Source organism: Scyliorhinus torazame, chromosome 11 (assembly GCF_047496885.1).
Source record: "Scyliorhinus torazame isolate Kashiwa2021f chromosome 11, sScyTor2.1, whole genome shotgun sequence".
In the NCBI taxonomy this organism is placed as follows: Eukaryota; Metazoa; Chordata; class Chondrichthyes; order Carcharhiniformes; family Scyliorhinidae; genus Scyliorhinus; species Scyliorhinus torazame.
In genome coordinates, this window is record NC_092717.1 from 41864290 (window position 1) to 41891281 (window position 26992).

Sequence of the window (26992 nt, forward strand, 5' to 3'; positions counted from 1 at the left end):
AGGCCCAGATTTCTCATTCTTGAATCCCTGGGCCCAGATTTCTTACTCCTCAATTTCTAATCTCAAATTTCTAACTCCTGAATTTCTGAGCCCATGTTTCTTACTCTCAATTTTAGGCCCAGGTTACTTACTCCAAATCTCTAGACCCAGATTTCTTACTCTCCAATTTCTAGGTTTCTTAATCCCAACATGGAGTTGAAAATTGATTAGAGAAAAAGCACTGAAACACAAAAATATTAAATTAATTTGTCACCTGCATGAGTTGGCAGAGTTAGGGAAAGAACCATACAAATATTTAATGGGAAATATTAATATACTTTATCAGCTAAAGCTTATATTCACAAGGAAACTAATTTTATACTGCAACTTTGTTTTTAAGATCTTTATCTCAGTTATGTTTGTTCTTTGCAATTTCCTAACAAATTTCTATTCAATCTTTCCACAGTGGAAGGGCTGTGCGAAGGAATCAATGCTGGTCTAGTGGATATTTCAATCTGGGTTGGGCTGTGCTCAAATGGCTATGCACAAGGTGATGCTTCCACTGGCTGGAACTCAGTATCACGGATGATAATCGAGGAGATGCCAAAATAGCTTTGTTTCTAAATGATCAAGAGCCATTTCTGCTCCATTTGTTTCACACATGGATTTTGAATTAAACATTTTGGTAACTTTAAAATATCCAGTGAAATTAAAATAAATATTAAAAAAATTTTTAGCAAATGGATGCAGTTGTACTTCTGTACCCGAACATAAGTATGGAAATACAAGTGAAATTTGGACTATATGAGAATAATTTTGACTTGTGTGATAGTGTAAAAGTTCATTGTGATACAGCTACATATTATACATGTCTTTTGATTTGCAAAAAAATGTGATCAACTTAAATTGATATCACCCAAAGTAATTTTGCTACCTTTTGAATAAAAATGTACTTGCTGAACTATTCAGTACTGTTCTCCTTAATGTTATAAAATTGCAAAGTTGGCATGGTTTGCGTATTTTTGGAACATTCATAGAAGACAGTCTAAAATACTGGATTTTCATAGTATTAAATAAAAAGCAACCTGGAAGATTTGAATAACACAGGTTTACTTAAAGAGAAGAGATATGATCAAATTCAACCTAGATATACTAGCACTGGCGAACTAACTAGAAGTTAGATGACAATGCAAGTAGTGATTTAAATGGTCAGATTTATTCAACCTGAAACAAAGAAACATAGAAAATATAAGCAGGAGGCCATTCTGCTCTTTGAGCCTGCTCAGCCATTCATCATGATCATGGCTGATCATCAAGTTCAATAGCCTAATCTCACCATCCCCCATATCCCTTGATTTCTTTAGCCCCAAGAGCTATATCTAATTCCTTCTTGAAATTACACATTTTGGCTTCAACTACTTTCTGCGGTAGTGAATTCCACAGATTCACCACTCTCTGGGTGAAGAAATTTCTCCTCACCTCAGTCCTAAAAAGCTCATCCCTGACCCTCAAACTATGACCCCTAGTTCTGGGCTCCCCCACCATCGGGAACATTCTTTCTGAATCTATCCTGTCTAATCATGTTAGAATTTTGTAAGTTTATATGAGATCCCCTCTCACTCTTCTAAACTCCAATGAATATAATCCTAACCGACTTAGTCTCTTCTCATATGCCAGTCCCGCTATCCCAGGAATCAGCCTGGTAACTCTTTGTTGCACTCCCTTCATAGCAAGAACATTCATCCCCAGATAAGGACTCCAAAACTGCACACAATACTCCAGGTGTAGCCTCACCAATGCCCTTTAGAAATGCAGTAAAACATTTCTATTCTTATACTCAAATCCTCTCGCTATGAAGGCTAACATACCATTTGTCTTCTTTACTGTCTGTTGTTCATTTCAGGGAATGATGCACGAGGTCACCAACGTCTCGCTGAGTATCCAGCTCTCTCGATTTACATCCATTCAAATAATCTGCCTTCCTATTTTTGCTACCGAAGCAGATAATCTCACATTTATCCACAATATACTGTGTCTGCCATGCATGTGCCCACTCACTTAGCCTGTCCAAATCCTGCTGAAGCATCTCTGTATCCTCCTTACGGTTTGCCCTCCCACCCAACTTTGTATCATCTGCAAATTTGGAGATAATGCATTTAGTCCCCTCATCCAAATCATTAATATATAATGTGAACAATTGGGGTCCCAGCACAGATCCCTGCAGTACCCCACTAGTCACTGCCTGCCAATCAGAAAAAGACCCATTTATTCCAACCTTTTGCTTCCCATCTGCTAACCAGCTTTCTATCCAGATCAAGACAGTACCTGTAATCCCATGTACTTTAACTTTACATATTAATCTGCTATAACCTTGTTGAAAGCCTTCTGAAAGTCTAAATAAATCACATCCATTGGTTCTCCCTGGTCAACTCTACTAGTTACATCTTTAAAGAATTCTAGTAAATTTGTCGAGCATGATTTTCCTTTCATAAATCCATTCTGACTTTGTCTGATTACGCCATTGCTTTCCAAATGCTGGGCTATGAAATCCTTGATAATGGACTCCAGCAACTTCCTTACTACCAATGTTAAGCTCACTGGTGTATAGTTCCCCGTTTTCGCTCTACCTCCCTTTTTGAATAACAGGGTTACATTCGCTACCCTCCAATCTGAACCTGTTCCTACATCTTGAATATTCGTTATGATTCAAAATAATGTGCTAAAGTAGAAAAATGTTCCAACAGTGCCACTTAACACCTTTGTTTCCACTCAGCTGAGATCAGCAACTAGACAGATATTTTAAGTAGCCACACAGGAAAAAGTCTCAATATAAGGAAGTCAGAATTATAATTTGGGAGTTGAACACCACCAATAATGATTGATGAAGACCAAAGTCAACCTTATCCAAACCCCATAAAACTTAATTCTTTTGTAATGTAGATGTAATTAGACAAGCCTTAAAATTAAAGTTTTTATTTAGCTCTGCCATTTGGAACAAGGCTCATCGCAATATTTAGATTTAGCAACATTATGATTGTGATGTTCATATATAGGATTGTAAATTTTCCCAGAACACAGTACATAAACCGTTCCTGCTGAATCATAATTAACTTTACTTAATAAATTACATTTTTAAAATATACACCCCCATTAATTAAGAGTGTATTATTGTACCAAATGTATTTTATTACAAAATACCACTGCAAGAATATAAAACAAACTACTGTTTTTATCAATTCAGTTTGACATTAGTTGCTCCTTGCACACTGTGTTACTTGCTGATTATAGTGTTGGGAAATTTGATCTTTTTAAAAAGGAAACTATTAAATATTAATAAACAAGTTACCCAGAGACAACATCTGACCTTCAGAAGTTTAACTTTTGAGTTTGAGGGATTGACAATAAATACTGGCCTTGCCAGCAACACCCACATCCTTTGAGTGAAGAAAAAAAACATATCTATATCAGCTAGCACTGTAGCTTTATAAAATCAAATCAATATTTTAACAGCAGCATTTAAAAAACTACCGCAACAGCTGGTGGTGCTGAAAGTGCTTATTAGAGAACACTTGGATGTTCTTCTCATCCTTGCAGATTTTTTGGGGGGTAAAATAAGATCCTTCTGTAATTCGAATTCTGACAACAGTCCAAAGTTCAGGATTGATGGAAATCAAGTAAAAATTGAGATACATTTTCATATACCAGAAATGTAATGCAACACGCGGGAGTCACTTTAAGCACATTTGGAAGAACTCCTTTGTAAAATCCGTGAACCCCTTCGTTTCTGAAACAAAAAATTGGCAATTTTTAATTTTAGAATTACACATTACTAAAAAGTAACCTCCCCTTTACTTACAAGCAACTATTTTAGTCACAACACAAAAACACCTGAAACCCCAATTTAACATCCAGGGAGTCCTTTCCTGTATACTTTTCATATTGAAGACCAATATCAGTTACTCCAAACTACTGCTTGCACCCACAAACCTTTACGCACCCAACCATGTCATGTTGAAACAGTGGAAGTCAAGAAGCCGTCCATGATGGATGAAAAACGTGTTGATCAATATGCTTGTAATATAAAATTGGCAACTATACAAGCGTCAAAAGACCATTTTGGTTAACCCAACACAAAACCTCAACAATCTCCATTTATATAGCATCATTAACATAAATGAACATTTCAAAGCATTTCATGGAAGTTTCAAATAAAAAGTACCAAGTCAAGGAAGGAAGGTATTAGGGACAATCACATATTGGTTAAATTGTCTGACTTTGAGGAAGGCCTTAGATGAGGAAATAGACTTAAGATGCGGGGATGCTGTAGAATCATTGAATGGTTACAGCTCAGAAGGAGGCCATTCAACGTGCTGTGTCCATGTTAGCTCTGCAAGAGTTACTCAGCTAATCCTACTTCCCCTAATCTTTCACCATCGCCCTACAATGTTTTCTCTTTTCAGTGCTTATCCAATTCCTTTTGAAAGCTACAATTTAAACTGCCTCCACCACACTCTCAAAACAGTGCATTTCAGGTCCTAACAACTTGGCTGCACAAAAAAGGATTTTTCACACATCACCTTTGGTTCTTGTAGCAATCACCTTAAATGGGTGTCATCCCACCCGGTCACTGGGAACAATTTATTTAGATTTATTGTCACGTGTGCCAAATGAGTACAGACCAAGCAGATCATTCCATGCATGAACAAAGATAGGACAGATGATAAATATAAAATGGAAATACATAGACATTGGTGAAGCATACGGAGTAAAGTGCTACAACAGCAGAGATGAAGCGGAGAGAAATCAGTTCAGACTATAAGAGGGTCATTCAGGAGTCTGGTAACAGTGGGGAAGAAGCTGTTTTTTTAATCTGTTAGTGCAGCCCACTTTCCCAAGGCAGCGGGAGGTGTAAACCGAGTCAATGGATGGGAGGCGGGTTCGCATAATGGACTGGGCTGTGTTCCTGACTCTCTGTAGTTTCTTACAGCCTTGGGCCGTGCAGTTGCCATGCCCAAGCTGTGACGCAGCTAGATAGAATGCTTTGTATGGTGCATCTGTAAAAATTGTTAAGAGTCAATGTGGACATGCAGAGTTTCCTTAGTTTCCTGAGGAAGTGTCGTGGTGCTTTCTTGGTTGTCGCCATGACGTGGGTGGACTAGGACAGATTGTTAGTGATGTGCACACCTAGGAATTTGAAGCTGTCAACCATCTCCACCTCGGCACCACTGATGCAAACAGGAGTGTGTACAACACTTCGCTTCCAGAAGTCGATGACCAGCTCCTTATTTTTGCTGATGTCGAGGGAGAAATTGTTGTCGTTACACCATGCCACTAGGTTTGCTATCTCCCTCCTGTACTCTAATTCATTGTGGTTTGAGATCCGACCCACTAAGGTTGTGTCATTGCAAACTTGTAGATGGAGTTGGAGCCAGATTTTGCCACGAGTATAATAGGGGGCTAAGTACGCAGCCTTGCGAGGACCCGATATTGAGGATTATCGTGGAGGTGTTGTTGATAATCCTTGCTGATTGTGGTCTATCGGTCAGGAAGTCGAGGATCCAGTTATAGAGGGAGGAACCAAGTCCTAGGTTTTGGAGCTTGAATGAGCTCGGCTAGGATCATGGTGTTGAAGGTGGAGCTGTAGTCAATGAATAGTAGTCTGACATAGGAGTCCTTATTGTCGAGATGCTTCAGGGATAAGTGCAGGGCCAGGGAGATATCATCTACTGTGGACAGATTATAGCGGTATGCAAATTGCAGTGGATCAAGGCATTCTGGAAGTATCGGCTCGATGTTTCTCATGACCAACATCTCGAAGGACGTCATAAATGATAGATGTCAAGGCCACTGGACAGGAGTCATTGAGGCACGGTGCCTGATTCTTCTTAAGGTTTATTATCACTATCAACTCTGTCTGGATTCTTTCATAATTTTGAACGCTTATTGAATCTCCTCTCATCCTTCTCTTCTCCAACAAAAACTGCAAGTTCTCTAATCTGTCCACATGTCAAATCGAATAAAGATTCACTGCATTTGTATTCTATAGCGCAATTCATAAAGCCCAGGGTCACGTGTGCCATTCAACCATTTTATCAACGATTTATACACATACTGTTGTACCTCTTTAGAATTGTGCTCTTTACTTTATATTTCCTCTCCTTGCTCTTCCTAACAAAATTAGCTTCCCTATATCCCACTAGGTGGTGGCCTTTAGAATTTTTAGGCAGAGGGTTCCAGAGTGTAGGACACAGATGATTAGTAAAAGATGGAAAGAGAAAAATTCAACCTCTGTGGTTAAATTGCTTTAGATATCAGTAAACACAATTTCAAATGATAAATGCCAAATATATGAAGCTAAACAATTTTAAATTTCTGACAATGCACTTATCACCATTAAAGTAGTACAACCTTAAACACAACATAACAAATAAACCCAAGTTTTATTCAGTCTTTATGACCTTACCTCCATGTTCTCCATACAGCATTCATTACTCCAGAGTACTGGGTATGCTGATCCTGCAGTCGAGCGCGGACTACTTGATAAGGATATGTTGCTGTTACAGCAAAAACTTTGGACAATGCTGCCATTGTTACATATTCTAAAGGATTCTGAGAAAGACACAGCAGAAAAATAAAATGAAAATTTTATACAAAACTCATAGGCCTGTGATTGAGCTGGAATACGTTTACAATTAACTTTATAATTTGAAAGTACTCATGATTCATTCACATCGGGAGTATTTCATACTTATAAGCTTTCTTCAAACCAATCAGTAGAAAAGACTTTACCAATTTGAGTTTTGTATGTCAGAAGTGGGTATCAGGAATTTGGGTGCAGAAAATATTATGAATCCTGACCCCTGTACCCAAATTGACCCCAAGCAGACAAAAATGTAACTATAATACAAGAACACAAGAAAACCCGACTCAACATCCCGATACTCACCATTACATCTTTACAGTTAGAGAGACAACCCAACTACCAAAAACAAGAACTTGCATTTTTAGTCTCCATCCCTTTTCTGTCTAGTCTTGGCACACAGCGATTTATATTGAGCAAATGGCACAGCAGTCAATTCCAAAGGCATGCAGCATTGGATAAGCATTTACTTATCAATTTAAAAGGCTAATTAAAGTGCCTTAGATAGGAGATTCTGGATGCAACTGCCATCAAGTAGATGAGGTAGCTGCAGACACGCCAACTTTCACAAATTTATTGTCAGATGTGATTACTAAGATTAAACTTCACTCACAATTTTGTAAGAGGACTCTGAAATCTCAAGATTTTTCACAGGCATTCCAAAACTGGAGTGATATCAGTGCTCGTGCACATGAGCCTAGAGTTTTAAAGCAGCACCATTACAACAGAAACAAACCTCATCTTCTGAAGAGTCAGCCATAAAGATTTACAGCAGAAATGCCCTTCGGCCTGTCATGTCTGTGCACCCTCTCTAGTGCAATCACAGTACGGCGACCAGAACTACACACAGTACTCTAGCTGTGGCCTAATGAGTGTTTTATACAACTCCATAATAACCTCCCTGCTCCTATATTCTATGCTTCAGTTAATAAAGTATCCCATATACCTCCTTAACCACCTTATCTACCTATCCTGCCTTCAGGGTTCTTTGGGCATGCACCCCAAGGTACCTCTGTACTTCCTAGCGTCCTACCATTCTTTATGTATTCCCTTGCCTTGCTGGCCCTCCCAAAATGTATCAACTCATACTTTTCAGGTTAAATCCCATTTGCCACTGCTCTGCCCAGCTGGCCAGCCTGACTATATCATCCTGTAATCGAAGGCTTTCCTCCGTGCTATTTACCATCAATTTGTGTGTCATCTGTTAACTTACTGATCAAACCTTCCACATTCATGTCTAGATCATTCATGTACACTAGAAATAGCAAAGGATCTAGCACCGATCCCTGCAGTCACTGGACCCAGGCTTCTAGCTAAAACTAGCTTTTGACCATCACCCTCTGCCTCCTGCTACGAAGCCAATCTTGGATCCAATTTGCCAAATTACCCTGGATCCCATGGGCTCTTACCTTCTTGATCAGTGTCCCATGTGGGGCCTTGTCAAAAGCCTGACTGAAGTCCATGTAAACTACATCAACTGCACTGCTCTCATCTATACACCTGGTCACCTCCTCAAAAAATTCAATCAAGTTTGTTTGACATGATCTCCCCTTAACAATGCCATGACTATCCTGTATTAATCCTCACCTCTCCAAGTGGAGATTAATCTGTCCCACAAAATTCTTTCCAATAATTTCCCCAGCACTGATGCTAGACTCACTGGCTTGTAATTACCTGGTTTTCCCCATCTTCCTTCTTGAATAATGGAACCACATTATCGATCCTCCAGTCCCTCTCCAGTGGCCAGAGAGGATTTGAATATTAGTGTCAGAGCCCCTGCAATCTCCTTTCTTGCCTCACGCAGCAGCTTAGGATACATCTTATCTGGGTCTTGGGATTTATCCACATTTACGCTTGTTAAAACCCCTAACTCCTCTTCCCCCGCAATGCTAATCTGTTCAGTTATATCACAGTCCCTCTCCCTGCTTTCTACCTACATTGTCCTTCTCCATAGTAGACATTGGAAAGAAAATCAACATTATTTGAAAAACCGTATGTGATGAACTAAACAGCAGCTAAAACAAAAGCCGAATACTCTTATGCTGGAAATGGGAAATGAAAACAGAAAATGCTGAAAATAGTTGGCAAGTCAGACAGCATCTGTGGAAAGAGAAAGGGGTTAATTTTTATTGAGCCTTTGGGGAGAGGGGTCACAGATGGAAAGGCTGGCAAAATGCTGTGGGGCAGCGTTGGGTGGCTTTGCCATTGGTAGTAAAAGTGGCAGATGGCTCATCTTCCCGGAACCCAAAACTCTCCTCCATTCTGACCCACTGGGAATCAACCCCTCTGACCCAGCTCCGCACCTTCTCCACATTCGCCGCCCAGTCGTAATACATCAGGTTCGGAAGACCCAAACCCCCTGCCTGCCTTCCCCTCTGTAGCAGCACCTTTCTAACTCTGGCCACCTTCCCTCCCCATATGAACGACGTAATCCTTCCCTAAATCTCTCTGGAAAAAGCCTTTGGCTGGAAAATCGGCAGGCATTGGAAAATAAACAGAAATCGCGGCAACACGTTCATTTTAACCGCCTGTACCCGACCTGTCAGTGATAGAGGGAGACCATCCCACCTTGCCAGATCAGCTTTCACTCTCCCCACCAAACTAGAAATGCTGCACCTGCGGAGCTCCCTCACTCCCGGGCAACCTGCATCCCCAGGTACCTAAAGTGAGTCCCTGCCCTACGGAATGGCAGCCCCCCCACCTCTGCCCCCATCCCCGGCCAAGACACCACTCACTCTTGTCTAGATTTAGTTTGTACCCCAAGAAAGACCCAAACACCCGAAGCAGCTCCAATATTCCCTCTATCGGCACACACAGTTCCGACACGTATAACAGCAAGTAATCGGCATATAAGGACACCCCATGCTCTATCCGCCCCCCCCCCCCCCCCCCCCCGCACTCTTCCTTTCCATACCCCCGAACAACTTAATGCGATGGCCAACGGCTCAATCGCAAGTGCAAACAGCAGGGGAAAACATAGGACATCCCTGCCTAGTCCCACGGTGGAGAGAAAAGTATCTTGGAGCTGATGTTGTTTGTGCGGGCACTCGCACTGGGCTCCTTATATAGTAGCTTTACCCAGTTCACAAATCTTGGTCCAATCCCAAACCGCTCCAGAACTGCCGTCAAGTACCCCCATTCTACCCGGTCAAACGCCTTCTCAGCGTCCAATGCCACACCCACCTCCGTTTCCTTCCCTTTCACCGGTGCCATAACCACGTTCAATACTCTTCTAACGTTTGAAAAGAGCTGTCTCCTTCTCACAAACCCCGTCTGATCTTCACCTATCACCTTTGGGAGGCACTCCTCTAGCCTACCTGCCAGTACCTTCGCCAATATCTTTGTGTCCATGTTTAAAAGTGATATGGGCCTATACGATCCACACTCCGTCGGGTCCTTATCTTTTTTTAGCAACAGAGAAATCGATGCCTGCCCCAAAGCTTGTGGCAACACCCCCTTCCCTACTGCCTCTTCAAACATCCCCACCATCAGGGGTGCCAGCTTATCCTTGAATTTTTTATAATATTCCACTGGAAACCCATCCGGCCCTGCCACCTTCCCCAACTGCATCTTTCCAATCGCATCTTTTATCTCCTGCTCTACTATTGCTCCTTCCAATGTAGCCCTGTCCCCCTCCCCTAACCTCGGGTACTCCAACCATCTAGAAATTCCTGCATCTCCCGGTCTCCCCCAGGTGGCTCTGACCTGTACAACCTCTCATAAAATTCCTCAAAGACATTGTTAATCAGATGCGGAGCCACCACCAACTTCCCTGCCCTGTCCTTCACCTGAACAATTTCCCTTAACGCTGCCTCCCTCCGGAGCTGACCTGCTAACATACCTTATCTCCATGCTCGTAAACTGCACCCCTTGCTCACCTCAGTTGGCGCACCGCCTTCCTAGTAGATGGTCAGTCAAAGCTCGCCTGTAGTTCCTTCCTCTTTTCCAACTTTGCTGGGTCCCCATCATCTGCATAATTCCTATCTACCTCCAACATCTCATCTATTACCCTCTGCCGCTCCAACCGCTCTTCTTTGTCCACCCTGGCCTTAAACAAGATCACCTCACCCCTCACCACTGCCTTGAGAGAGACTCCCAGACAACTGCCTTCGACACCTCACCCGTACAGTTGAAACCTACATATTCCTCAATTACCTTTTCAATTTTGTCACAGAACCCGTGGTCCCCCAAAAGTCCCACATCTAATTTCCACCCCGGCCTCTGCGCTACCCCCTTCTCCAGTACCATATCCACCCAATGCGGAGCATATGATACTGCAATTGCCGAGTATTCCGACCCCTTAATTCCAGTCAGCAAAGCCTTCCCCACCACAAAATAGTCGATCTGTGGGTATACCTTATGGACTGCCAAGAAAAACGAGTACTCCCGTTCCCTCGGGTGCAGAAACCTCCAAGCGTCCACCCCTCCCATTTCCACCATTAGCCCAGCCAACGCCTTCGCCCCCCCCTGATGGGATCAGCCAGCGCGGCCGTGACCTGTCCAAAGCTCCTGCACCAAGTTCCAGTCCCCCCCCCCACTATCAGTTCGTGTGTGTCCAAATCGGGAACAGCCCCAAACACCTTCTTTGCGAATCCCACATCATCCCACACTTAACAGCACCACTAACCTCCCCTCCAGCGCCCCTGTCACAATCACACACATATCTACCCCCCTGATCTGCCACCACATTCTCCATCTGGAAACGTACTCTTTTGGTGACCATTACCGCTACCCCTCGAGCCCTTCCGTCAAATCCAGAGTGAAACACCTGACTAACCCAGCCCTTTTTAAGTCTCACCTGGTCCTTCACCCTCGAGTGAGTCTCCTGCAGCATTGCTACATCGGCTTTCAAACTTCTAAGATGCGCAAGCACCCTTGACCTCACCTCCTAACCCCCTCACGTTCCACGTGACTATCCTAACTGGGGGTCTCTCACCCCCCCCTTCTTATCCACCATCATCATACCACCGGGCCTTGCCCCATGAGCCTGACCCGCCCCTATCCATTATTAACATCGAACTCCTTCCCCTCCTCCCATAATCCCCCCTCCCAAAATCCCCCCCTACATTTCCCCTCCAAAAAACATCTCCCAGCATCGATCCCTTCCCCTCCCCCCGCGCTCGCCTTGTAGGCCCGTCGAAACGTGCTAACCAGGCTCCAATGTCCGCAGCCCTCCTCTCACCTCACCTCCGTTCACTAGCTGACTTTAGTTAGCTCGCGCGGTTGGCTCCCCACTTAACCGTCGCAACACAGAATGCTACCCAACCAATAACTTGAACTCTGTAACGATGTGAAGTGAAGTAAATTACAATGCACACCAATGAAAAGAAAGTTACAGCATTTATACATTTTCCAGCTCCCCAATCACAGTCCACAATCTCTCTTCCAGCTCCACTCTTCACTTCTGTCCCAAGCCTTCTGCCCTCATGAACGCATCAGCCACCTCCACTGTATTGAAATAAAAGTCTTTGCCATTATACATCACCCTCAGCTTCACTGGGTATACCATACCAAATCGCACCGCCTTGTTGTACAGTGCCGCCTTCATTCGCCCAAACGCCACTCGTCTTTTTGCCAACTCCACCATCAAGTCCTGGTAAATCCTGCTTCGCCCAGCTTAACACCTTCTCCTTCATGCAGTACCTATGGAAGCAGATAATTACTGCTCTTGGTGGCTCATTCACTTTGGGCTTCGGCCTTAATGACCGATGAGCTTGGCCCAGCTCGTACAGGGAGGGGTTCTCACTCTCCCCCATCAACTCCCCTAACCTCTTAGCAAAGTACTCTGTTGGCCTGGGGCCCTCTGTCCCTTTGGGCAAGCCCACAATTCTCAGATTGTGCTGCCTCGAGCGGTTCTCCAAGTCCTCGAGCTTTGCTCGGAGTCCTCTGTTGACCTCCACCACCCTTCGCAGCTCATCTCCCATTGAGGTGAGCTGGTCGCTGTGCTGTGACACGGCCTCCTCCACTTCCTTCATCTTCTCGCCCTGCTCTCTCACCTCGGCCGATGTCTTTGCCACAGCTACCCTCACCGGGCGATTGCCTCCTCTACCAATGACTTCAATGCGACCGCCATCTCCTTCCTCAAAAGCTCCATGTGCCTCGCAAACTGCTTTTCCAGCTCCACAGCCATCACGTTGGTCACCTTTTCCACCGTAAGCAGTGCTGCCCCACCATGCTGTCGGGCATCCGCCATCTTGCCAGCGCTTTTGCTGGTCCTCTCATTCAACGGCGAGCCCACGCTTCCTCCCTTCTTCGACGCTGCTTTTCACATCCTTTAACGACTTATTATTTTTCCTTTTTTTCCCCTGTTGTGCCAGAGACAAGCAGGTGGAGCGAGCTTGTGGATTTGCACAGATTGCAGGCTTCATCAGGGTGCAGGGTGCTGTTGAATGCATGCACAATTTCCCGGGATGCCGGTCCGACGCCCTCCCGCGAATCTCCCAAGCGGCGGGAACAGCCCGGTCGTGTTTCACGGGCCGCAGGCCGGAGAATCGCTGGAGACACCCAAGATGGCGATTCTCCGGCACCCCCGCTATTCTCAGGCCCGGATGGGCCAAGCGGCCAGGCCAAAACGGCGGGTTCCCCCCGGCGCCGTCCACACCTGGTCGCTGCCGTCGTGAGCGGTGCTTGAACGCTGGGGGGGCGGCCTGCGGGGGGGCATGGGGGGATCCTGCACCGGGGGGTACCTCAAATGGGGTCTGGCCCGCGATCGGTGCCCACCGATCGTCGGGCCGTCCTCTCTGAAGGAGGACACCTCCTTCCTTCCGCGGCCCCGCAAGATCCGTCAGACATCTTCTTGCGGGGCGAACTTAGAGAGGACGGCCAACCCGCGCATGCGCGGATGACGCCCCTTATGCGGCGCCGGCTGCGTCATCTATGCGCCGCCGCTTTTACGCGGGCGACAAGGCCTGGCGCGTGTAGATGACGCGGCCCCGATCTTAGCCCATTGTCAGGGCCTGAATCGGTCGGGACCGGGGCCGTTTCACGCCGCCGTGAACCTCGACGGCGTTCACGACGGTGCGGCCACTTCGGCGTGGGAGTGGAGAATCGCGCCCCATGCATTTGGTCATCTACACTCAACCACCTTTTTCTGTACACTGGCTAGTTAAACTCCACATCCAAATTTTCTAAAGCAGAACCTTGCCTCGAGGCTACCTTGCCTCTAGCCAGCTGGCACCTATGCTATTCTTTCTCCCACACGCAGGTTCCTGCACACGGTGCCTCACCAGATGTGGATTTCTTTTCTATTCCAGTCTCTAACATGTACACATTGTCAGTCTCTGAATGGATGGTTGGGGGTACTTTTTGAAGTGTTGGTGTCTGTTGACCTTAATGTCATTGTCCTCGTCCTCCACTGGCTGGGAAGGCTGCAGTTCTTGGGTATAGGAGAGATACACTGATGGCGATTGGTAAGAGGATTGGTGCAATCTCAGTCACAAAAGATAACACAATCATACATGTTAGTCAGACACTGGAAAGAGAGATGGAAGAGGGAAGTATAACAAATTCAGTCACAATACGAGCGTCGATCTTCCCACCATGTTACAATTTTTTAAAAAATGTAAGTACCCAATTTTTTTTTTCCCAATTAAAGGGGCAATTTAGCGTGGCCAAGCCACCTACCCTGCACACCTTTGGGTTGTAGGGGTGAGACCTACACAGACACAGGAAGAATGTGCAAACTCCACACGGACAGTGACCCAGGCCAGGATTGAACCTGGGTCATCAGCGCCATGAGGCAGCAGTGCTAATCACTGTGCCGCCCAGCCATGGTGCAATGATAACAAAAAAATATTGTGGCATCTGAAATTGCAGCTGTGCTTCATTTTCTTGCTTCTTCCATCAACATAAGCTCCTTCCAGATGGCACCACTAGGCTACGTTAAAGAACCGAGTGCAGGGAATTCAGAGATTGTGGAGCCAGACATGAGCAGTATCTGGTATTAAACATTATTTGGTGAAACTATGAGTTAATCAGAAAGAATTGCAAAATAATGATAAGAGTATTATGTGAAAGCACTGACGTAAAATCAAGAGAGAATATGATGTCCCCTGTCTGAAACAGTGTGCACAATGAATGGTAGAAAACAATGCACACCTATTTTTTAGGGAACGGTTAATGAATCTACATACAGGTATACAAAATCTTAATTTAGCATCAGCTTTCTCAGATCTAAAGTTAGGCTTCACGTTGTAACAAAAGTGTCCAGTTTATTTACTGATAATGCAATTTACTGTACAATTAAAAATTAAACTAGCATTGACAACAAGCTCACCAATTTTGCATCTGGTGCCATTTTCTTATATTGACTGTATTCTTTCTTCAATTCCTCATAAGCCATGAATTGGAGAGCACCATGTGATGTACCAAAAAGTCCTGGCACAAAGCCCTGTAGAGAAACAAATACACATTTAACAGTTTTACAATATTTCCAGCATTCATTTTTCAGTCCATATATTATTGGATTCAAATACACAAGTAAACATATCATACATTTAAAAAACACTGGATTTGTTTTTTTACAGTCAGATTAATCGGATTAAAAAATCTCTTTCCCTGAAATATCCAGTTAAGTCAATTTAAAAAGAAAGAAAATTGGTCTAGAGTTGTGCAGCAACGAAAAATAAAATATGAGACTTGTCTTAGGGAAACATTACCAATAATGGGATCTGAAAGTTAATGGTTCGTACTTTACAGGATTGTATTTCAACGAAAGGGCGAGCCAATAAGGATGGATGGATGTGTGGTCCTATTAGGATTTTAAATAATAACTTGAAACTGGAGTTTTCCATGCCCACCAGTCCTGCACCATGTTCCCTTCCCCCTGTTCAAACACCTTTAACACGGTGGAAGAGCCCAAGAACTTCACATTAATGTAATCAGACAAAAATTCACACTGAGTCAAAGGAGGAAACATTAAGCCAGTTGACCAAAAGCTATCAAATAAATAGGTAAGAAGGGAGGGAGGTCCAGAGCTTAGGATTTAGATGCCGGAAGGCACAGCTGCCAATGATGGTGCATGAGCTAGGAGATGCACCAGTGATCTGAGTTGGGATTTCTCAAGACGGTTACAGGGCTGGGGACTTGAACATGAGGACCAGAATTTTAAAAATTGAGCTGTTCTTGGACTGGAAGCCAACGTTGGTGAGTGAACAAAAGGGTGAGTGTTAGGATAAGGGAGGCAAAGTTTTGGATGAGCTTAAATCTGATGATGATGGCAGGTGGGAAGTCAGCCAAATGAGCACTGCAATAGGAAACTGCGGAGGGAACAAAAGTATTGTTGAAGTTTCCACAGCAGATCAGGTAGGGGGGGATATTGGGGAGGAACAAGCAACTGCTCTTGGGGATATGGGATTAGAAGCTCAGATTTGAATCAAAGAGAACAAGGTTGTGAATGGTCTACTTTAGCCTGAAACAGTGGCCTGGAAGGGATTGGAATCAGTAGCTGGACATGGTATTTGCAGTGAAGGCTGAAGACAATGGCTTCCCAATGTTGAAAAGGAGACAATTTCAACTTAGTCAAGAAAAGTGATGGGGAGGTAAGAATCGGTCATCATCAGTTTACATACAGAGGTGCTAAAATTGACCTCAGTGAGCAGTCTGAAGCTGGTTTATTTAGTCACAAAGAACTTTGATCCTCGAGTTCCTCTTTTTGTAAAATTATTTTTGTGATAGGCAGCATCAGAATTGGTCTTCCATACTCAGTTTATTATGAAAGGCACTTAAATTGAACAAAAATCACCTACCTATAAACTTGATTTGCCAACCAGTAACCCCAGCAGAAAGTAAGCAGCTGTGAACATCTGGCAAAGACAAGACTGAACTCCCACTCAATTCAATTGCCTTCTGACACTGGTGACTCATTTATTTTACATAAAACATGCCCTTATGGGCAAGATACTAGAGGTGGAAATGGCACCCTCATGGAGAAAAGGAGAATACATAAAATGCAGTATAAAATTATTACAAGAACTCACAAAGTGCTACCGAAGTCAATTTAATGAAACTCACGTTTAACAGATATTAAAAGATAAAGGCCCAGATTTTGCACTCAGCAGTGACAGAATGTGTCAACCATTCATTACATTTACACTTGTTTTCTGACTTTCTATTATGGGCTTATGCAATGAAAATTGTGGCTATTACCGAGCAAGAATGGTTCCTCGACAGGGGAACTGGGATCTGTGTATAAAAGGCAAGAAATTGTGTTTTGTTAACCAATCAGATTCAAGAATCCTTATTGCGAATTGTGTGGAGATTTGGATTACAGGTTTGCCTCAAACTCATTTTTGCTCTCCACGGGACCTGTCTCCAGGGTTGAGTCTAGGCATTTTAATGCAAGTATAAATGGTTAATTGAATTTTGGGGCGGAATATTTGGCTAATGGTAAAGTTCTTGGAAGTGTGGATGAGCAGAGGGATCTAGGTGTCCATGTACACAGATCCCTGAAAGTTGCCACCCAGGTTGATAGGGTTGTGAAGAAGGCCGATGGAGTGTTGGCCTTTATTGGTAGAGGGATTGAGTTCCGGAGTCGGGAGGTCATGTTGCAGCTGTACAGAACTCTGGTACGGCCGCATTTTGGAGTATTGCGTACAGTTCCGGTCATCGCATTATAGGAAGGACGTGGAGGCTTTGGAGCGGGTGCAGAGGAGATTTACCAGGATGTTGCCTGGTATGGAGGGAAAATCTTATGAGGAAAGGCTGATGGACTTGAGATTGTTTTCGTTGGAGAGAAGAAGGTTAAGAGGAGACTTAATAGAGGCATACAAAATGATCAGGGGGTTAGATAGGGTGGACAGTGAGAGCCTTCTCCCGCGGATGGAAATGACTGGCACGAGGGGACATATCTTTAAACTGAGGGGTAATAGATATAGGACAGAGGTCAGAGGTAGGTTCTTTATGCAAAGAGTGGTGAGGCCGTGGAATGCCCTACCGGCAACAGTAGTGAACTCGCCAATATTGAGGGCATTTAAAAGTTTATTGGATAAGCATATGGATGATAATGGCATAGTGTAGGTTAGATGGCTTTTGTTTCGGTGCAACATCGAGGGCCGAAGGGCCTGTACTGCGCTGTATCGTTCTATGTCCTGGCTATCATACTAGATGGTACAAGTAAACATTAACAGAGACCAGGTTGTATATCAGTTGAAGCTGGCAGGGCAGATCAAGAAAATAGTTAACAGACATATGGGATGCTGTGCGTTACAAAAAGACGCACAAGTCCAAAAGCAAGGAAGTTATGATCAACCTTAATGCAACACTGGCTTGGGCTCAAATGGGTAATACTGTGTCCAGTTCTGGGCACTGCACTTGGGGAAGGATGACAATGACAGTTTTGGAGAGGGTGAAGAAATAACTTTCAAGAATGGTTCCAGAGATGAGAAGCAGGGGTTATACTCCGAAGGGAAAAGAAGATTTGATGGAAGTGTTCAAAATCTTGAGGCGTCTAGACAGAATAGATCGAGAGAAACTGTTCCCATAAGTGGAAGATGATTGGCAAAGGTATGAAAGGAGATAAGAGGAAATACTTTTTACGCAGCAAGTGTTTAAGATCTGGAATACATTGCCTGAGAGTGTGGTGGAAGAGATTAGATTGTGGCTTTCAAAAGGATAAGCAACAGGACAAGAGAACATTTGCACGCCGAAAAGAGAAAGGGCAAGGGAGTGGGACTAGCTAATTTCATTCTGCAAAAAGCTGGCATGGACTTGCTAGCCATATGGCCTTCTTCTGTGCTGTAATCACTCTCTGATTCTATTCTTACTGAGAAGTAACAGTGTCGAAACCAGGGAGCGTCAGAATATTTAATTCAAGGTTAAACCATGTACAGAAAGCAAAATAAAGAGAAATGGGATGAAGTGAGAGATAAATGCAGAAAGAAAGACTATATTTAAAAAAAAAATAATTTCAAACAATAATGCAAATATAAAGTAAGAAGACTCCACATTTAGAAAGTTAATTTTCTGTGTCAGAGGGGATTGTTTGCAATTATGAAGACTTATCGTGACTTAAAAGGAAAAGTCTTAACCTTTTGGGGCAGCACTGTAGCACAAGTGGATAGCACTGTGGCTTCACAGCGCCAGGATCCCAGGTTCGATTCCCCACTGGGTCACTGTCTGTGTGGAGTTTGAATATTCTTCCGTGTCTGCATGGGTTTCCTCCGGGTGCTCCGGTTTCCTCCCACAATCCAAAGACGTGCAGGTTAGGTGGATTGGCCATGATAAATTGCCCTTAGTGACCAAAAAGGTTAGGAGGGGTTATTGGGTTACGGGGATAAGGTAGAAGTGAGGCCTTAAGTGGGTCGGTGCAGACACGATTGGCTGAATGGCCTCCTTCTGCGCTGTATGTTCTATGTTTTTCTGTTGTGTTTTGCAAGTAATGTAAATTAAAGCCCTTCCGTATATTTGGTTGCCAAGTCTCTTGTGAGATACTGATATCGTGTAGCAGGAGGAGCAGGGCAGCTGATAACAACTTCCTGTTTTCTGTATTTTGCTAAGCATATGTAGATGCTGAAAGTTGCTGTCCCATTTATTCCTTGATAATGGTGAATGCCAATTATTTTCACTGCAAAATCTGGGCCAAAGACTTTACAACATCAAGGAACAGTTATTGGTACTATTACCTCACCTTGTAGAGTCCACGAATACCTTCAATCTGATATATTTTCAAAAGGGCATGCAACATGCCTTTGTACTGTCTCTTTGATGGATTGACTCCTGCATCATACTGAAGCACTAACCGCGTCTTTGTCACCCAGATCGGATTTGTAATACAAAGTGTTACCACGCCTAAAAAATAAAGGTACATTCATATGAATTTGATTAGTTCTTCAGAAGATGATTTCTTCAGCTATTGCGCTGTGAATACCATGAATCCTGTTACTTCATTCCATACTTTATAAAAATATCGAAGTTCAGCAGAGATAGCCCATGTTAGGCTGTATGGTTATCTACCTGTACAAAACAATATTTCCATTTTTGTTATCCTTATTGCAATCCTTAAAGTTTATTTCACAAAGGCATACATTTAATACTATGCATCTCATATCAGAAAACATTATTGGAAATACCACCGGTATACAGAAGACAACTAAAACTTTTCTCTAGCACCACTTGTGTGTTATACAAATACTCAAGGTTAACTATAGTTAAGATTGCAAAATCTGCCAATATTTCTAACTAATCTCCTTCTCTGAGGAGTCATTATGTTACATATAGTCCCTGGTACTCTCAATTAAATCCCTATATTGTTTTGGTGGTATTTTCCTCTCTCTTAAACAATTCCAAAGTGTATTTTTGCAGTGGCGGGGGCAGGTAAATAAAAAGCAAGAGGCCATTTGGTCAATAAAAACACAAATAATGACCAAAGACAGAAAGGAGCTGAAATGTTCTCTCAACAGATCTACAAGGGCATTTTTACTGTATCATACATCAAAATACATTGACAAATTGTAAAACTGTAAATTATTGACAGAACAGTTTAGCGTGAGAGTTCTACTGGCAGTTGAATAAAATTAATGCAAAAGCATTGGTTGGGCTCAATCTGTTTCAATATTATATCACTCTCAGGAAAGATTTTTTTTTCCTTGATAAGATTGTCATTTTAATGGAGCCTGAACTGCAGTGGAGCGCAATCAGAATCGATTATCACTCTGCTCCTACTTTCTTACCTGAAAGTTTTTTCATCTATATTGCCAAACCTTCTGCCACAGGACAGGAGAGACCCAGGCAGTGGATTGTACCAGGTCTAGTGTTGAAGGCAGCTCAGTCCGATGCAAGGAGGCCAAACACCTTTTCTACAGCACTAGTTGCCGTAAACCAGTTAAGTTACAGATCCAGCCAAATTTAAAGGTCCTTGGAAGACCAGGGAGAAGTTAAAGGGAGAAATTAGTTGAAAATTATGTAAAACTACCCAACTCAAATTTATAGGGACTTCTGGTGGTGGCATGTAGGGAGTAGTCGTACACGAGGTGGTTCTCATCTGGGTACTTTTCGCCCTTTTCGCCCAGTTTTTGGAGGATGGTTGGGTTTGAACTTGAATAATCCGATGGGATAAGCTTCCTACACAAGAGAAATGCCCAAAAGGTCCAGGTCAAAGAAGCCGGCAAATAAGGAGTCGTCGAAGCTTTCAGAAGCCTCTCGAGGCTCTTCTGAGGAAATGGTGGATGCCACTGTTGCGACACAGGTCACCTCACTGACAATCGAGATGCTCACAGGCATTTTGGCAGCGGCCTTTAAGAAACAGAGGCAGGTTGTCTCCGAGGACCTCCACAATTCAATAGAAGTGGCCCTAGCTCCCATTCAATGGGCGCTGGCAAAGTTGGAAGAGATGGAAAAGGCGCATGGTGCGGCGTTACAGGGTGTGGAAGCGGCTCTCTCAAAGCAGAGGGGTCAGATTGTCTCTTGGAGGCGGAGATGGTAGTGTTTTCTAGAGATAATAAAGCACCGCGTTCCAAGGTGGACGATATGGAGAATCGCTCCAGGAGACAGAAATGTGAATCGCGGGGGTGCCGGAGGGCCAAATCCGACTGATTGCATCTCGAAGATGTTTGGGAAGATGGTGGAGGGTGGATAGACGTTTCCTCCTGAGCTGGTTCAAACCCATCAGTCACTTAGGCAGAATGCCAGACAAGGCTGGGTGGGACAGGTCTTCCACTCGGGTTTTGACGGTTGGGCCCAGGGAGCTGCAGTTTACATTGGGTTCTTTTTCCGCTGCTAAGATCCTGGAGACATGTGATTATCAGTGGGTCTTTACCGTGCACCTCGGTGGTCCTACTTAATGCATATGCTCCAAATTGGGATGATACGGCCTTTGTTAACAAGTTACTGGCTTCTATTCTGGGCTTGGATTCATACCCGCTAATTTTGTGTTTTTTTTGGGGGGGGGGGGGGGCGATCTAGGCCTAGGTCTCTGGTTCCATCAAGGTTGGCAAAGGCATTATTGGCTTTTATGGAGTAGATGCGGGGGCAGATCCATGGCAGTTTTTCATATGAGTGATAAGGACTTTTCTTTTTTCTCCCATGTCTATCAGGTTTACTTGCGGATTGACTTTTTTCCTTCCTGGGGTGAAGAGGGTGGGGCAGTCGGCAATTGTTATCTCAGATCATGCCCCTCATTTTCTGGATTTGGTGTTAGAGCCAGGTCTTTCTCAACGCCCGCTGTGGAGATTGGGCACAGCAATGATGGCAGACAGTCTTTTGTGAGCACATATCCTTCACCACTGGCTAAAGTGTTGGCAATGTAGTTGGAGCCCTGCCTTCCAGGGGTGATTTTGGAAGAACAGGCGGTTTCGTCAAGGGTCATCAGCTGTCGGCCAATATACAATTGATTATTAGACATTGTCCTTTCCCCTTCCCCAGCACCCGAACCGGAGGTGATTGTTCAATGGATGCTGAAAAAGTGTTTGATAGGGTCGAGTGGGCGTGCCTATCTGAGATTCTCTGGAGGTTTGGTTTTGGGCCAAAGTTTATATCTTGGATTAGTTTGTTGTATAGGGCGTCCAGCAACAATGCCACTTCTGCCTCCAAAGAGGCAATCCGGTTACTGTGGTCTGTGCCCGCCTCCTCCACCTCCTGAATCGTCGAGCCCTGCGATTCCAGCCGCTGCTCCACCCTATCCAAAGTCAGACGAATAGGTGCCACCGCCATCGCTTTGGACAGGTCCTCCAACATTGCCAGTCTTTGCTTCTGGAATTGCCCTGCAAGGAATTCCATAAACCTCACCGTTGTGCATTTGGAGTGCATCGACGACACAGAATATTATGCCATTTTCTCTTCCACTTTGCCTCGAGTGCTTTCTGAGGCTGATTACATGTCTATATTCAACTTCTGTCTCGTGTTGTATCCTGGAGACATCCAACACCGGAGGAAACACCAACGAACTTCAATTATGCACCTTTTCTTCCCAAAACTGTGCCCATTAACCGGGCAAAAAGGGCCAAACTTACCACAGCTGCCAGCTCTCTATGCATTTGTTGTTAAGTGTGGATTTATTTTGTAATGAAAATTTTGTAATAAAAATATATATTTTTTTTAATGAAAAAGAATATATATATATGGGAGTGTCCACTAATCCTTGCATATTGCATGGAAGCATTAATATCAGAGAGGAAATTGACTGGCTTGAAAATGCAGTTACATTTTCATGCACTAATGTAATGTTGAAACATTAATATCGTAGCCATACTTTTATCAGCTAGCTTAATAAGTTTAATTCTTCCAACAACTTACCAGCTTCAGCAGCTGAGATAAGGTGCTGAGTAGCGCTAAGTTGTGCTGATCGACCATCCTGTTTGTAGGCCTTGATGGCATTATAACTGAAAATAATACATCAAGGTTTAGTCAAACAATCACCACAGAGAATATTATTACAGACTTTGACAATGGTTCGGTCTCATATTCCTGACTTCTTCCATTTAAGCTTTGATTCTTGCTGTGAAAATTACTCTGCATTTCCATTAATGCCTCAAGAAGATATTGAAGAAGTTCTTCAGCATTAGCTATTGTTAATAATTCTGCACGTGCACAGGACTTAAAGCATTAAAATCTTAAGAACTTAATAGGAAAAGGTCCTGTGGATGTCCTTCTGCCTAATTTGTTCAGTGTTTTCACACAACAATCCAGCCACAATGGATCAGGCCATAGCACAATAAATTTCACAGCACTTCTTGTACAAACAAAATGCAAGTCAGGCTGTCCTGGTTCACTGAAGTTTAAAAAAAAATGTTTTTATTCTCCATTTTCAAATTTTCCTTCAAAATTTACACCCCCCACCCACAAACAGTAAACGGTAACAAATACAAAATCAATCCCCTTAATAACAACGATCCCATCCTCCCACCACCCCAAACAACGGCCCACCTGTCAATATATGCATCCAATAAAACAAACCCTCCCACGGTGGAAACAAAAAACAAAGGAGAAAGAGAAAAAGAAAAAGGAGTCCGGGACTGCCCATGGTCACCATTAACCTATAGAGTCCACTCCCACCCCACCCCCTCTACATTCAACGCCATCCAACCTCTGAAAGAGTACCGTACATGATACCCTAGAGTTGTAAACCACCCCCCCCCCCCCCTCCAACTCCACCCCCCAACCTCAGCTCCTTCCCCCCCAACTTTCCACCCCGGCTAGACCACTCGGACCCTGTTCTGCCAGGCTCCGATGGCCGCAGCCCCTCCCCCCACACCTCACTCCCGTTCACTGACCAGCTTAAACCGGCCAGCGTGGAGGTCTCCGCCTGGGTCCCTTTCCCCCTTGCCCGGCCCTAGGAAAGCCCAGAAATCCCCTTTTAGCACACAAACCCCACATATCCACCTACACCCCAAAGAGCCCTCATTTCGAGTGAACGTCCCATCACTTCCCTTGTCCAAATATATACAACATTGGCTCCTTTAGCCCATACACCCGCACGCAGTGAAACAAAAAAGAAAATACAGTCATGAGGTTACATCGACACATGGCCATTTCTCAATTTCTCAGTTCTGCCATAGTCCTTCTGCCGTCGCAAACTCCTCCGCTGCTTCCGCCGTTCCAAAATAAAAGTCCTTGAGCTTGTAAGTCACCCTCAGCTTCGCTGGACATACATTGCCGCACTGCACCTTGCTAATGTACAGTGCCCTCTTCACCCGGGTGATGGCAGCCCGCCTCCTCGCCAGCTCCACCGTAAAGTCCTGGTATACACGCATACCAGCTCCAGCCCACTGCACCACCCGCTTCTGCTTGGCCCAGCACAGGACTTTCTCCTTCACACTGTACGTACGGAAGCACAGAGTCACTACCCTTGGCGGCTCACTCACCTTTGGTACAGGCCTCCACGACCGATGAGCCCGATCCAGTTCATATCGGGAGGGATCTTCCCCCTCCCCCAATAGTTTTGCCAGCATCGCAGCAAACTACTCAGTCGGCTTCGGTCCTTCAACTCCTTCGGGCAGCCCCACAATCCTCAAATTCTGTCGCCTGGATCTGTTTTCCAGGTCTTCCATTTTTCCTTGCAGATCCTTGTTAATCTCCATCACCTTCCGCATCTCCTTCCCCATCGAGGTAAGTTGATCACCGTGCTACAATAATGTCTCCTCCACTTCCTTCAGCGCCTCCCATTGCTCCCCGCACCTCCGCCACTGCGCTCGCCACCGCCGCCGTCGTCACCAGGGAAATCGCCTCCTCCACCAGCACACTCAAAACTTCCCTCATCTCCTTCCTCATTGTCTCCATGTAGTTTGTAAACTGCCTTTCGAATTCCGCAGCCGTCACCGTAGTTATTTCTTCAGCCGTAAGCAATGCGGCCTCCCCTGGTGCTCCAGCCTCCATTTTCCTTGGTGACCCCGCGGTGACCTTTCCACTCCCCGACGGACTTGCAGCTGTTTTTTTTTAATGGCCGTTGTTTTGCTCACCCTCGACATTTTCCTTTACTGTGCCTTCACTGTGCCTTCTCCCTGCTTTTGCCGCCTCCGTGGACCCTGGGACCGGGCTTAAAGCCCCCAAAATGCCGTTCCCGAACGGGAGACCTCCATTGTGCGGCTGCCTTCCGCCCGCCGTCACCAGAAGTCCCTGCTGGTTCACTGAAGTTATGGAGGTTTTGTGGCACAGTGGTAGCGTCCCTATCTCTGGACCAGAAGCTCCAGGTTCAAGCCCAACACCAGGAGATGTTGGCCAGTGAAGGAGCGTTCATAACGCAGTTCAAAGGGATTCTTCCACCACTTCTCCACTATTCACCAACGGGAAAGAGTGCACGTGTGAAGATATGCTAAACAAAACCTGAGGTTGTATGGAAATTGTTTAACTCAGAACATCAGATTCAACATCGTGATCTGGACAATAAAGTACTTGGGAAGAGAGTACCCAGGTAAGGATCCTGACAGGCAGTCAGGCCATCCTGGAGAGAGAGGGTTTTGGGATGATCTGAAGGTAGGATAAAGTTAGTGGGCGGGATTCTCCGTTGTGTCAGCAGCACACTCACGCCCAGGGATTTCCCGACGGCATGGGGCTGCCCACAATGGGAAATCCCATTGGACGGAGAATGCCCCCCTCCGCCGCCCAGTATGTTTTTCCCTGAATGCTGTTACAATGTGATTATAATTCATTCTATTCTTAAGGGGTATACAAGGGAAATTTTATTACTTTGTGATTGAATGGAATTTATTTTGGTGGAAAGTGACTTAACTCTTCATTAATGAAAATTAAGAAACAGTTTGACACTTTCCGAGTGACTTTGCAGACAATATGTTTGGCATACACGATTGACAGGAAATGATTATAAAGATTCATATTTTTAAGTGAATAACCAAGGCCCAGGGAGGAGGAATGTATAGTGGGCCTATCAGGATCAGTGGTTGTGAAGGTCAGCTTATATGGCCAGGTCAAGGAATGTGTGAGAAAGACCTATGAGAATCCTGTATTTGTCACCATTACCTTATTTGGTCATGGGTATGTGAAACTCGATGCTGAATCCACGCGTGTGTGAAACCAGATGCTGTGCTTCCTTTGTCTCACTCGCTCTGGAAGTTTCAAGAGACATGTGTCCCCTGCCTTTTATCAGAGTGAGTGGAGCTTGCAAGCTACTTGAAATAAAATAAATCAATACCTACAATCTGACTTAGCCACTGACTGAGACCAGACTGGGGCCAGGAAGAACTCGATATCGTCACCAACAGATTCAGTGGTCACTTATTTTGTTTGGTTTTTAGAACAGAAAAGACTCAAATTGATACAGTACCTTTCACTGCCACTCGAGATCCCAAAGGACGTCGCAATCAATGAAGTATTTGTGAAACAGAGTCATTGTTGTAATGTAGGAAATGTGGCAGCCAACTTGTGCACAACAAGCTCCCACAATAACAATGTTATTATGACCAGATATCGGTTTATTTTCTTTTTAAATATCAATTTTGAATACCCAATTCATTTTTCCCAATTAAGGGGCAATTTATCGTGGCCAATCTGCCTACTCTGCACATCTTTGGGCTGTGGGGGTGAAACCCACACAAACACGGGGAGAATGTGCCAACTCCACACGGACAGTGACCCAGAGCCAGGATCGAACCTAGGACCTCGCCAGCATTAGGCAGCTGTGCTAACCACAGTGCCGCCGTGCTGCCCTCAGATATTTGTTTCTGTGATGTTGCTCAATACTGTCCAGGAAAATATGGATCACATCACGGTTCTTCTTCAAAATAGTGCCATCCAGATCTTTTACATTCATTGGAGGGGACAAATAAGGCCTCTGTTCAAAGTTGCATCCGAAAGATGACACCTCCTGAGTGATGACACTATCTTGATTATTTTGTGTTCAAGTCCTGGAGTAAGACTTGAACATGGAACTTTCTGACTCAAATGCGCCACCCACTGAGCTGCAGTGCAAACAAACTGGCTGGGTGT

At 44.4% G+C, this 26992-nt stretch overlaps 2 protein-coding genes across 3 annotated transcripts in view; one reads left to right on the forward strand and one right to left on the reverse strand.

The window, feature by feature from the left end:
- Positions 1 to 940, forward strand: part of LOC140385246 (collagen triple helix repeat-containing protein 1-like) — a 145440-nt gene extending 144500 nt beyond the window's left edge. For both annotated transcript variants that reach the window (XM_072467172.1, XM_072467174.1), the window contains one exon: positions 446 to 940. In XM_072467172.1, coding sequence (XP_072323273.1) covers positions 446 to 591 — 146 coding nt within the window. In that variant the 3' untranslated portion in view covers positions 592 to 940. The remainder of the gene's footprint in view (positions 1 to 445) is intronic.
- A 1996-nt stretch (positions 941 to 2936) lies between these two features.
- slc25a32b (solute carrier family 25 member 32b) overlaps positions 2937 to 26992 on the reverse strand; it is a 34804-nt gene continuing 10748 nt past the window's right edge. The window contains exons 3-7 of the mRNA XM_072467177.1: positions 22847 to 22932; positions 19245 to 19405; positions 14895 to 15008; positions 6443 to 6588; positions 2937 to 3763 (exon numbers count right to left, since the gene is read on the reverse strand). Coding sequence (XP_072323278.1) covers positions 3634 to 3763; positions 6443 to 6588; positions 14895 to 15008; positions 19245 to 19405; positions 22847 to 22932 — 637 coding nt within the window. The 3' untranslated portion in view covers positions 2937 to 3633. The remainder of the gene's footprint in view (positions 3764 to 6442; positions 6589 to 14894; positions 15009 to 19244; positions 19406 to 22846; positions 22933 to 26992) is intronic.